The following is a 14,098-nucleotide window of genomic DNA, read 5'->3' on the forward strand; positions in this document are numbered from 1 at the left end:
AAAGATGAGTTACGGTTACACAGGACCCTGAAACTATTTTCACAACTTCTTATGGGTCTACAATTATTTTAAAACAAAGATTAATTTTTAAAAATGAATATGAAGAGTTTTGCCAACCAGACTGCCTATTTTCTCACATTACTGACTAGAATCCTTAGTATATTCTAATAGAATATTAATGGGGTATAATTGATAAAACTTTTCTAGAGAGAATTTGAGCTAAACCAATCAAGAGCTAACAGAATGTGTAAACATTTGAACAAGGAACTCCATTTCTAGTTTTTCATAAGGGCATAATCAGAAATGCATACAAAAATTTGCATATAATGATGCAGTTTTCCACATTTGTTTGTAATAGTGAAAAGGTGAGAAAACTTAAAAACTGGAAATAACTAGGGGACTAGTTTGTATATAATGGCATACCAAGAAGATAGAATACAATGCAGCCATAAGAAGTTAAGCCATAGAAGAATATTTATTGACATGGGAAAATGTTAACAATATACTTCTATATGAAATATGTAGGATACAAAACAGTATATACAGTTTAATACCATTTTATGGAAAGAAAAATAGCCATATATACAAAATCATGCATAAGAAAAAATAATAAATGTACATACCAAATGTTTATAATGATTATCTCTATTGTGAAATTAGAAGTGATTTTACAATTTTCTCATTAAATTTCACCTGCCCTGCAAACAGTATCCAGTTTATGCTTTTCTTTCTTGGTTGTGATTAGTTTGACATAATTCTCTTTAAACAGGCTGTTTCATGATCCATACCCTCAAGAACATACTTTTGGTACAGCTGTTGCTATCCCCATTTAAAAAGTATATGTGACTTGCTTTTATGTACTGGGATAAGGAGAATATTTTTAACTAACAGAACAGACTACAAAACATTATAGATCTATCCATAGCATAGATCTAGTTAAGAAAATTATTACCTGGATAATCAGAAATCCTCTATTTAATAGAAATTTCAAATAGAGATAAAAACATAATTTCATTAGGGTTTTCATTAATGATAGACTGTGAAATAGACTCTACCATTAATGAAGGGTATGATGAAGAATTTTGAATCTCTCCTCTTACCAGCTGACTTTAGGAAAAGAGATTTGGGGGTTTTTTATTCAGTAAAATATGGTTAGTAATTTTGTAAAAAGAATCAAAAATAAGATTTTTTTAAAGAGAAAATGAGATAATACATATAAGAGATGTTTTGTTTTCTGTAAAAACCCAAATAATGCTACATAAAATATCAAGAAAGAAATTAAAATCAACTCAGATTTGTTATTCTGCAGGAAATGTTTGCTATTTCTTCACCCTTCAGTTTTGACATACCAATATTGTAAAATTATTTTAATGTTAATAAACAGCCTCTAATTTCTTCAATAATTTTAACAATTAATACATAGGACGTACTTAACATTTCATGGAAACCAAGGTAAGTGCTCCAAATACATATAAGTTATCCTTTGAATCTTGATAACTCATAACATTAAATAATGCTGAAAAATAAGATTTTATATCTCCAAATTCATCCTAGTGTAAAGTTGTTTACTTGATTATTACTAGAAATCCCTAGTTGGCACTTTTAAAGGTGAAATATTAAAGAAAAAAAGAAAAAGATCTGTCCAGCCTCTGATGTTTTCCATGCTCTAGTACCATTTCAAAGTTGCCTCCTAATTTCTGTCCTCTCCCTTGGGAGGAGAATGCCAGACAAATCTGTGATCGACTGAGTAACTGTTAACAATTGTAATCATATCTGAAAGGGAAAAAGTTCACAACTTTTTATATCTCAAAGGTAAATTTACTGTCTAGAGGTAATTTTCATAAAATATTAATTTTTTTAAAAAGGACGACTTGCTAAGAATAGAAAAAAAAAAAAGGATTCTGTTTTCCAACTTAAAGATTTGTTCCTCTTCTCTCTACAAAATCATGGAACTGGAAAAGCTTGCTGGAGCACTGATGGGAAATGTATATCAAATTTATAACATACTCATGGCCTTACTCCAGTGTCATTCTGACACCTCTATCCCATTATACAAATGTCCCATTAAACATAGTATAGCTTCTAGCATGGTTCTAATTTTTCAATGAGGATCACAAGAAAGGTACTTTGGGGTTGTTAAAAGAAACCAGAATATTACATCAACACATTTCAGGGATGAAAGGAGCCTACTGATACTCCATATTCATTGTTTAACATTACGAGAATTAAATGAAAAAAGGCTGCAACTAGAAAATCACTTCATGAAATTACACAATCACCAATTTGTGACAGAAATCGAGGCATAACACTTAGGCTAACAAATATGTTAGATGAATTATCACTTTGACACATAACTGCAGATGGATACTGCTGGATTTTCACTTAATCAATTACTCAATGATGAACACTATAAAATGAAAAGTGACATACTTATGAACTGAAATCACAAGAAGAAACTCTCCAAGATCAATCTTCAATGAGCTCCTATTCCAATAAGCCATAAAGAGCAGTAAAAGGCAATATTCATTTAACAGTGTGAGAATCCCTATGACAAGAAATCGGGTATTTATATTCCTCTGGAGACATTTCTTCCCCACCTAACAAAGGCACTTGTCATGTACTGAAATGGACAGTTAATTCTGGTACTGCCCTGGGCAACTGTTACCTTCCTAAAATTAGATGAAGTGATGATTAAGTTCAGATTAATTCTTCCAAATAAGCCTAAAACATACATGAATATAAAATAAGTTCTCTATTTTTGGCATATGATATAACCAAGAAGGAAAAGATAATGCTGGTGTCCACAATGAATTGACTGACTTGAGCAGTCGAGGATATTCTCTCTGTACATTATATTCCTTGATGACTATGGAATGTGTGTATAATTATAGGCAAATTAACCTTTCATATAGTTTCAGGTTTTAATGTTCACTCCTCTTCTTGTCTTTTTTTACCTTTTTGTTCTTCCCCAAACCCTTAGAGGATTCCTCCTGAAAAAGACACAAATCAGTGCAGCATCATTCACATGATGATGAAAGCTTACATGTAATCATAAATACAGTCTATATATAATGGTGAGGGTATAACTACTTTGATATTTTTTTTGTGTGTCTTACAGGGCAGTTTCACTTAGTTTATTATAGCATTTTCAAGGCCATCAAGGATAATCAAGATAAATAGTGTTTAGTAGATTTATATTTGAATAATTTCAACATTATTTAATCTATTTCCATTTTCCCAAGTAAAGCAATAAAGCTTAATAAAATAGATAAGAACACACTTAAAACATGAAACAAAATAAACTCAAGAGTATAAAGAAGAAAGTATCTAAAGTCATGCCCGGGGCAAAGGAAGACACTAACAGAATTTTAGAATTTTATAGACGTTTAAAGAACACCTAGTCCCATGTGACATTTACCTACAATCTCTTTGGGCCTCAATTTTAGTGGAAAACTAGTTGGTTGTTAAAAAGTTTTCCTAATGTAAACTCCATGAACCTATAAAATCAGTACTCAAAGAGATGAAGTGATCTGTTCAAGGTCACATGACTATCCTGTTCTGACTAGGGTCTAAGGGTCCAGTTTCCTAGTCTAAAGATTTTACTAATAATGTACCCTTCACACTCTGATTCATTCTTAATTTTCTTAAGAAACTAGATACTGGGGCTTGGAATGTAGTTCAGTGGTACAGTGCTTGCCCAGCATATGCAAGGCCCTGGGTATGATCCCTAGCACCACACACACCTGTAATCCCAGCAGGTCAGAAGGCAGAGCAGGAAGATCCCAAGCTCAAGGCCAGCCTCAGCAATTTAGCAAGGCCCTAAGCAACTTAGTGAGACCCAGTCTCAATATAAAAAGCAAACAGGGCTGGGGATGTAACTCAGTGGTAAAGTGCTCCTGGGTTCAACCCCCAATGATAACAACAATAAAAAGACAAACAAACTAGATATCAATAACAACTTACAGGTGAACTTGTATAGTTCTTCTCCACCAGTATGTTTCTGGCACAGTTGTTGATATGTTTAAAGCGATCTGGTCCTAGCAGAATCCCTCCATACCAGCGTGATACTACCACCATGACATTCCTCACATTCAAAATCTGTTATTTCCAGAAACATAATTAGATACACAGATAAACATGTACAAATGTGTTTTTAAAAAGAAGGAAATAACCCACATATAAAATTGCACATAAAATTTCCCAGTGATCTTAATGGCAGAGTCATATGAGTATGCACTAAGATAACTAACAATTCAAGGGTAACACATTGGAATAGAAGGGGATTTGGAAAACCAAAATCATGTTCCAGTGTCCTTCAATTCCAAACTTTGGGGCAACATGGCAGAGTAAACAGGAGGGGAGACCATGCAGGCAGAGTTTTAATTCCTGATGACTTCAACCACAATAGCACATTTTAGGTAGTCTTTTTACCACTAGGCCAAAATGACAAAAAAATAAAATAAAATAGTCTGCTTCTGAACAAGCTCTGGGAGAAAATGGGCTGCACATGTAATCTAATGCCTACCAATAAAGTCTTCATCAGTTTGACATTTGTCAAATGCCGCCCTTAAAGTGAAGCCCACCAATGTACAGGCCCACATCAGAGTTCCTATTCAAGGGAAAGGCTTAGTTAAGAAACAAAGCTCCATATACTTTAGCAGAAGAAACCACAGTAACTACCTTAGGAAAAAAACAATCCATTCTTAAAATTAATGCACAATCAATGATCACCAGACAGATGAAGAAAATCCAGCAGCATGAAAGAGAAAGGACAAGATAAACAAACTAAAATGGACCAGGAAACATTTAAGGGTGAGGACATCTGGGGGAAAAAAGCTCTAATTAATATATGTAGAGAAATTTAGAAGATAATGCATCCATAAAACCAGAACAGGAGTCTATGAAAAAAGAAAAATAGTGAGCAAGAAAAACTTTTAAGAATTAAATACATGGTTGCTAAAAAAATTTTTTTTTCTTAATTCAACAGAAACTTTGAAAGACAGTTAAGAAAATGTCTTAGAACATAAAGACTATGAGATGGACAAGTTAATTTTTTAAAAGAAACATTTTCCATTAATACAGAAGTTCTAATATTCAACTAATAGGAGATCCACAAAGATAAAACAGAAAAGAGAAGAGGAAACTGTCCTAGAGAGAGAGAAAGAGAGAGTGTTTCCTTAAAGTTGAAGAAAATCTTCTATTGTCTATACCTTGAAAACAAAGCACTGGTTATAAACCATTTGCTTTCTCCCCTGTAACCAATCATTAAAATTTTCAGTTGATGTTTAAAAATTAACTATTAATTTATAACATTTAACTGATTTATTTATTCCTAAATGGAGCTCTTTTATTGAGAAATTTTATGGCTTGTACAGAATAGGTCTCACAAAGTTTAACTTAACACCTACCTCCATGAGATGGAGAAGACGCCCGCCAGCTGCTGTTTCCCCATCATCCTCACAGTCCTGCAAGAAGGTCTGTTTATCCTCACAATATATCCTAGAAATACATGTAACAAGGTTACACTCTGAAACTGAAAGTATTATAGTGGAAGTCACTCGATACTTGTTGTAATCAATTTGATTACTTCCAAAATTTTTGTTTTAAAAAATTGTTCTTGAAAATTCATGGATAATTTACCATCCAGTATGTTTCACCTTTTTAAAAAATATATATATTTAGAAAAACTAAGAGTCAAAGGTGTCTCCTGTATATCAGAGATGCTACTTTTATGGGAAATTTAATCTACACACGACATTTCCCTTAACATCAAATCTATGAGTAATAAAGAGCATTCACTGAAAAATATTTATTGAGAATATACTATATAGAAATATAATGATAATCACTACAAAATGGTATAAAAAAATAACAGCATACTCCTGTCTTCAAAAAGCCTAAGATTCAGTGAAACAAAAATCACATAAGATTAATACAACCATAAGTCAATATTTCATATTTTCCTCTCATTCCATCCATCAATCATTTCTTTCTTTTCCCCTTTCTAAGTAGGAATTAAAAGACTTATTTTTCTCTTTAAAATCTGTTCCAGGATGCTTATCAATATTAGAGATAATCATGGTATTTTTATCATTTAAGTCACTGGAAAAGTTATTCAGAATAATGATGCAGAGTAACATCATTATTAGTAGAATAAGCTTGTCAAATAAGTGTTATAGGTAAATATATATAAATATAAATACATTATTTATATCTTTTATATTGTTTTATATTTATAGTTAACAAATAAGCATATTAAATATAAAATATATAACATATTTATTAGTGTGTTCTTGTGTAGTACCAGTTTAGGCCTGCCATCTAGTGGATTTTTTAGGCCCCTACAATGATATCATGTGAAATGACTAATGTGGTAAAGATACCTGCCCAACTACAGCCATAAAATGTTGGAGACTTTTAAAATAAACATAAAAAGCTATAAAAGCTCATCTACATACATAATTCAATTATATTAATCATAGATTACAGTAATAATATTTATTCATTCATCCTTCCATCCATTTATCTATTCATCCATTCATTTATTCATCCAAAAATACTGACTACTTACTATGAGTAGGCTCTATTTTTATTCACAGTTGACCTCATATAAGGAAAAGTGAATTAGTACTATTAAACAAAAATTTATATGACAAATTTAAGAATGACGAAAAGAAGCCAGGGGTTGGTTTAGATTAGATTTGCAATTATAATCTAATCCCATTATTTTATGGAACAAATGAAGAAAATTCGACTATTTAAATCAGTACTGTTAGATTATAGGGAAAAAAAGGATCTATAGAAATTTTCACTAACCCTTTCCTCACATGCCAGGAAGATGATGACACAGCATCCAACAGCTGTGTGTACAGTAGCCTGAAGAACGCCCCACAACTACAAAAGGAACACAGCCCAGTACCAGGCAGTGACGTCTTAAAAAGGACCCTATGCATTCAAAATATACAACTCAAAGTCAAAAAAGTTCATTGTTTCTACTCCCAATGGGTTCCCCAAGCCTCCACTTAGTGTCTTTTTAGTGATACACAATCCTGACAAGTTCAGTTCTTTCATTTCCAAAAATCAATTACAGAAGGGAGGCTGAGGAAGAAATAATCAGAAAACTGGGGCCTGAAATAGAATAATCAGCACATATTTTTTGATAACTTGGGTCAACATTATGTACAAGGTTGTTGAAGCCACATAGGAATAAAATAAAAAGAAGTAAAATTGAATTACATTTATTTTAATTATTAATCATGTAACAATAGGATCTTTAAAAAGACAATATTTGGTACAATTGCTGAAATAATCATAATTAATTTACATAAACTGTTAAGTGTGCACTAAATAAGCATGTGGAATTAACAAATGGTAACTATTATTAATAATTTTTACAGCACAAACCACTGAGAGCAAAGTTTAATCATTCATTTTCACACCAATGGCCTTAAATCATTAAGAATATATTAAAATTCTGTTCAGTAATACTGTTTAGAAGAAAAGTATATAATTAATATGCATTTAGCACCACAAAAAAATAAATAAATAAAATTAAAATCTCACATCTCCAAAGTACTACTTTTCAATGTGAGTTTTGAAGAGCCTAGGTTTTAAAATAGGTCTCAATCGAATTTTAATTTTGCACCAAATCCCTGTATTTATATTCTTTTATTTTAGGCCTAAACTATGTCCTTAAGTTGTCTTATGTTGCATATTAAAAAATATACCCTTTATGTCTTCATTTACAAATCAGCAGATTTGTATACATTAGTATTCAAAACTAAATGTGGTAAAAGAAGCACTCTTAATCCACTCCTCACAGGAGCGTAAACTTTTGAAAACCACCTTTGGAAAAAATTTAGCAATATGAGTGAAGTTTCAAAAACGTTCATGCTTTTTAATAATTCTACTCTTTAAGAATTTATTCTTATGCACAAGGCCCTGGGTTCAATCAATTCAATTTTGGTTCAGCACCACCAAAAATAAACAAATAAATAAATAAAATTCAGTTAAAAAAAAATATGACTTTTTTTTTTTCTAATTATAGCCCATTTCACTAAAAAAAAAGTTCACGTACTATTATTATTTATAACGTTGGAAAATATGAAAAGCTAAAGCAAAAAAGAAATGTTTAAATAAATTGTGGTATGGAGCCTCAAATAAATAACAGTAATTAAAATACTATTTATCAAGTAGTTCTAACAACCTGGGAGGATGCTTTTGTTAAATTAAGAATAAAGAATATAAGGGTAAACCACTGAAAAAAATTGTTTGCATAGAAAATATATAAAACTACAGTTGACATTTAAAGTCAGAAAATGCTAGATTTTCCCTCCAATTCTTTTTTCCCCCCTTTTCTGCAGTTTCCAAATATTCCACATAGCTATCACTATTATAATGGAAAAAAACACATACAGTGGTTTTTTAGTTATGCATCATTTCCCAACCCTTGTTTACAAATTGCATATTCCAAAAATTGTGATAATCACTTACCTATAGGCATAAATGTTGTGGGTGGCACTAGCTATTTTCTTATTCTCATACAATTTGGCAAGAACCATTTTCACCTTCAAAACAGCAATAATATAAAAAAGGTAATGTATGCTTTTCATTGGTTCTGTGAATAAATGCTAGAAAAAAATATCTTAAAGCATATTAATATTAATATTGTATTAAAATAAACAGTCTTTTAAAGCATCTTCTAGATTCTGAAAAGGCCATTTCCAAAGTTTCCTCCTCAGTGTAGGGGCAGAAATGAGTACTCTCAATCAGTATAAAAATGACCGACCTGGTATTTTTTTTAGCACTAATTATCAACAGATTAGTTTAGGCATGAACTGTCTGAGGCTTTGTATATGAAAAATTCTTACCCATACAGAGAATTTTAAATGCAAATGTAAAAACTTCTAAACATCAGCTCTGAAATTTACTCAATGCGGTAATTATATGATAATGATATGTTCCAAGTGTGATAAGTAGACTCAGGTCTTAGAAAATAACTGGCAGTTCTTTTCCATCAAAAGGGAAGAAGAGCTGGGTGTGGTAGTGCATGTTTGTAATCCCAGCAAGTCAGGAAGCTTAAGCCAAGAGAATTGCAATTTCAAGTCCAGCCTGGGGAAACTGACAAGACTCTGTCTCAATATAAAATTTAAAAAGGGTTAGAGGTGTGTCCCATTGGTATGATGTATGGTGTGCCTGCATTTAATCCCAAATACCGAGAAAAGCAGGGCAGGGGGGACAAGAAGACGACATTCTGCTCAGAGGAAACAGCATGTGCAATACACACATGCAATATAATATGACCAGATTTAGCAAATAAAAATAAAGGACAGGGGCTGGTGTTATGACTCAGAGGTGGAGCACTTGCCTCGTGCGTGCAAGGCCCTGGGTTCGATCCTCAGTACCACATAAAAATAAATAAATACAATAAAGGTATTGTATCCAACTAAAAATAAAAAATAAATACTAAAAAAAAAATAAAGAGCACTGAGTTAAGTTCAAATTTCAGATAAACAACAAATATGGATCAATATAAACAAACATAAGTAAAAATATGCTCCCATGTTATAATGTTTACCTGAAATTCAAATTTAACTAGATATTCTAAGAGAAACATAAAATGAAAGGTTCAGAAAATTTCATGTAGCTGTTATTTAAGAAGAAGAATGAGATGATATGTGTGTCAGGAATGATAAGCTAGGATCATATCGCAAAAGAAGTTTACATTTTCCCTTGTAGACAACTGAAATCAGCAAAGATTATGTATGTGAGGGAGAACGGGGGAGTGAAGAGAATAAAATGTGATCATATTTTCAGAAGACTTGTAAATGGCAAGGAGTATGAAAGAAATACTGGAGGCAGCAAAAACTGAGCTAAAATTGTACAGGCCAATTTGAACCATTAATTCCACAATCTTGTCTTTATCATTTTATAACCCTTTAGATTCTCAGACTGTGTGTGTGTGTGTGTGTGTGTGTGTGTGTGTGTGAGAGAGAGAGAGAGAGAGAGAGAGAGAGAGAGAGAGAGAGAGAGAGAGAAAGGAGAGACAGAGACACTAGGTATTGAACCTAGGGTTTTGAACATGCCAGGTAAATGCTCTGCCACTAAGCTACATTCCTAATCCTTCTTGTTTTCAATTTGAGACATTTCTGAGGCTGGCCTTGAATTTGCCATCCTCCTGCCTCAGCCTCCCAGAGTAGCTGGGATTACAGGCATGCATCACGATACCCAGCTTCAGTCAATTGATCCATAAAGTAAAGTAGGAAATGACCGCTATGATTTGTTTCAATGCTCATATAGTTTAAGTGACTATGATGAAAAACAAAAAGAGGATCCAGGATGAACAGATTCGGAAACGAACGTCTACAAGGGACCTTGATTGAAGGGTAAAGAAAAAAAACAGGATTCCAGAAGAGGAAAGACCAGAAAGCTACATCGAAAGCTTGGTTTTAATCACAAATCTATGTAGAAAAGAACTTCCTCTTCTAGAGATTAAAAGAGAAATGAAAGACCTAGTACAAAGAACTGTATTCCTAAAAGGTCTTTTCAAAGAATTTCAAGAGGAGAACAGAAAACCAAGGGAAGACACAGATCCCTAAAACTTGTGGTAAATAATGAGACATTATTATTGTTTTATTATTATTATTATTATTATTATTATTATTATTGTTATTATTTACTTGTATACATCAAATTGGAATTGCCTCATACATCAATTAAGTTTAACCTGGACTACATTATAGCAACAAGAAAGAAGAAAAGGATTTTTGCTAAAAAGAGAGTGAGAAGGGAAAAGACCTAGGAATAGTTTTTAATTAAAAAAGTCCCCTATTTATCTTTTAATAGGAATAGGACACCTGAGGGAAATAAGGTATCCTAAAACCAGGAAGCAGAAAGGCCAGGAAGCAGGAAAGACTGGGCTCATCCCTTTTGGCTACTCTTCTCTTTGTTGGGCAACTGTCAAATGAACTTAGTTTCACAGAACTCCCACTAAAAAGGGCAAATAATTCTTTTAAACCAACTATTAAGCATTATAATTTTCTGTAATGACAAAATGAGTTTTTCTTAGATTCACTGGAGGGTTAAGTCCCACTCAAGAGACCAAGTGCAATTTTGAAATTTATGACCAACAGAAACAAAACTAATCTTCTATGATTCACAGTGATTTGGGAGTAGGGAAATAGTCCCAAATAATTTTTATCTTTTTTTCTTTATTTTTTAATAATTGTTTTTAAGTTGTAGTTGGGCACAATACCTTTATTTCATTTATTTATTTTTATGTGGTACTGAGGGTGGAACCCAGCACCTCATATGTGCTAGACAAGCACTCTACTGCTGAGCCACAACCCCAGCCCCAAATAATTTTTTATCTTATGTGAAAATTAAACATTAGAGCAAAAATAAAGGTATTACTGCAAAATCATTTACTTGACTTACTTTGGCAAAATAACATCAAAGTGAGCTAACTTTACCTGTTTAGGACAAACTACAGGAGCCAAGTGGGCCTGAAAAGTACTTCTTCGGTCAGTAATAGGAATGCCATGATCAATTGGAGGTAATTCTTCTATTTCTATAAATTTAAAGAATAAACCTGCTTTATTTTTCAAAGTCTTACATTCAAATACTGAAAAATTGGCAAAGGGGGAGAGGAAATCAGGCAATAAATTTAAATTATACAGCAAATTAAAATAGCCATTAATAATTACTAAATTTTAAAATTTTTTAATTTACCAAAATTAAATTTAAATTAAAATTTAAGTAAAAAATCTCAAATGTATATAAGATAAAAATACTTGATTTATAAATGCCAATGTCACTCAGTGGAGATAGTAGGATTGAGACTCAAATCTTGAAGTATTACAGCAAACAAAGTTGGTATGACATATAATAATACGATATGTAGTTTTTTTAATAATACAATGTGTAGTTTTTAAGAGTGTAAAGATTGACAGCTGCTAATATACCTCTACTTCCTTATTCATCTATGGACACAGACCTCTGAGTTGAGAAATCTGTTACTTTAAATTGTATGGCTACAATATATCTCCTAATAACAAATATTTCCATTTCTTAAAATGGAATACATCAATACTATAGCCAAATGGTATTCCATGAAGAGTACTATGATGCCAGTTATTGTGTCTCTTCAAAAAGTTTAAGCATCATTAATTAACCCTTAAATCTGGTGAGAAATTTAACCATCCTGGTTGCTACTAACTGCCTCATTTAGGATGAAGTTAATGAAGAAAAAAAATCAGGTTTTGGTAGGATGCTATTGTCTTTTTTTTTTTTCAGTGCTAGAGAATAAATCTAGGGCCTTGTGCATTCTAAGTGCTCTACTACTGAGTTACATCCCCTGTTCTGCCCTCTTCTTGAATTGCTTTTGGCCTCTATACTGATACAAATAAATCAAATATAGCATACAAGTCAACATGAATTACTGACCTATTGGTGCTATTTATGATAACTGATTTTTCACCCTTTTTCTTTAAATGTTGGATCCTGCTTCCCAGAAGTCTTATGTCAAATCCATGAATATATAAATGATTAAAATGGAGCTACTTTGGTTGAAGCACAAGTAGGAGCTCTGGATCCTCTCGCCCGCTTTCATTTCTACTTCATGCTCTTTTGCTAGCCCTGGAGCACCACCTTTCAAAAACCTTAAACTTTCAGAATACTGTTTTTAAAAGCTACTGTAAAATAACATAGTAAACTGCTCATCTTCTAACCAAACGCATATTTCCTCTGGTCTATAAATGTTTTTGTAAGAAACTTAAAAGAAACAGATGATAATATTGAAAATTTTAAAATATGAGAACATGCTTTCTCATATGCACATAGAGCTATATACACATCAACTTATTTATAAGTTGAATACTACTGTGAAACAAATTTGCTGAAACAAAAATCAAATTTTTAACGGTATTTTACTAGCTTTATTTCAGTAGTTCTACTTTCCATGTTACCTTATTTATGTTTGTGAGCATAGATTGAAGTCCAAAACATCAGGAGAAAGTTGAAATACAAAAACAGAATATGAACTGAAAACATTAACAGCCTTTTTTAAGTTTTGATATCTCCCATCATTAAGTCAAAACTCTATAAAGCCAGGGGAAAAAAGGAAATTTCTATTTTTTTTTCCTCACCATTTTGACAGACCTGGGAAAACACCAAAATGGTCAACAGTCAGGAAAAAAATAAATCTGTCTGCAAATTAATAACTACTTCCTAACACCTGAGTGTTTACTAAATTTCCATAAGATGCCAAAGAATAATTCACAACACTATCGCCCCACACTCCTCATAAGACTCTACTTAGTGACATTATACCTGGTTGATTTTCACTGATATCAAAATCCAATGCTTTCACTGGGTTCTCTGGCTGACATGCTAAAATGAGATCGTCTTCACATTCAACATCTTCCTCTTCAGTTTTCTTCTTCACATCTGGGCCTATGTGGATATGAGACTTCGTGATTATAAAAAAGCAATTATAAAATCACTCTTACATAAACATAAGGTCTTACAAATTGGTGTGAGTATACTATGTATACAACCAGAGAAATGAAAAATTGAGCTCTCTATATGTAATAATAATTGTAATGCATTCCACTGTTATATATAAATAAAAATAATTAATTAATTAATTTTTTTAAAAAAATTAGGTCTTGACTCTAAACACCATTCTTCAACAGAAGGAATCAGAATTCCTCTTCCTCACAACAGAATTCCAACGAATAAATGAAGAAAACGGAGAATCATCATTAGGCAAACAACATAGTAATAACTACTGCTGACAGAATCTTCTGATGGCTACTAAAATGTAAATGAAAGTTTAAGGAACAGGATATTAGCACAGCCTTGGCACATGCCTATAATCACAGCTACTCAGAAGGCCAAGGCAGAATGATCATGTCAGTCCAAAAGTTTAAGGGACATCATGTCTCAATTAAAAAAAAAAAAAAAAAGAACTTCCCACAAGACACAAAGGAAAAGGAAAAGTTAAAAGGTATTAATTATGATAGTTCTTTTACATGTTAACTTGGGTACCCAAGTCAGGGTACACAGATATTTGGCTAAATGCTCTTCTAGATGTTTC

The 14,098-nt window shown here is 32.2% G+C and overlaps 1 protein-coding gene across 1 annotated transcript in view; it reads right to left on the reverse strand.

Moving 5' to 3' along the window:
- Positions 1 to 456: 456 nt before the first annotated feature.
- Positions 457 to 14,098, reverse strand: part of Impact (impact RWD domain protein) — a 37,028-nt gene continuing 23,386 nt past the window's right edge. Inside the window, exons 6-11 of the mRNA XM_046433614.2 lie at positions 13,330 to 13,452; positions 11,472 to 11,569; positions 8,494 to 8,567; positions 5,409 to 5,499; positions 3,964 to 4,098; positions 457 to 2,990 (exon numbers count right to left, since the gene is read on the reverse strand). Coding sequence (XP_046289570.1) covers positions 2,922 to 2,990; positions 3,964 to 4,098; positions 5,409 to 5,499; positions 8,494 to 8,567; positions 11,472 to 11,569; positions 13,330 to 13,452 — 590 coding nt within the window. The 3' untranslated portion in view covers positions 457 to 2,921. The remainder of the gene's footprint in view (positions 2,991 to 3,963; positions 4,099 to 5,408; positions 5,500 to 8,493; positions 8,568 to 11,471; positions 11,570 to 13,329; positions 13,453 to 14,098) is intronic.

The sequence above is a fragment of the Marmota monax genome, unplaced genomic scaffold (genome assembly GCF_021218885.2).
Source record: "Marmota monax isolate L192 unplaced genomic scaffold, Marmota_monax_Labrador192_F-V1.1 WCK01_AAM20220418_F8-fsc00126, whole genome shotgun sequence".
Classification (NCBI taxonomy): domain Eukaryota; kingdom Metazoa; phylum Chordata; class Mammalia; order Rodentia; family Sciuridae; genus Marmota; species Marmota monax.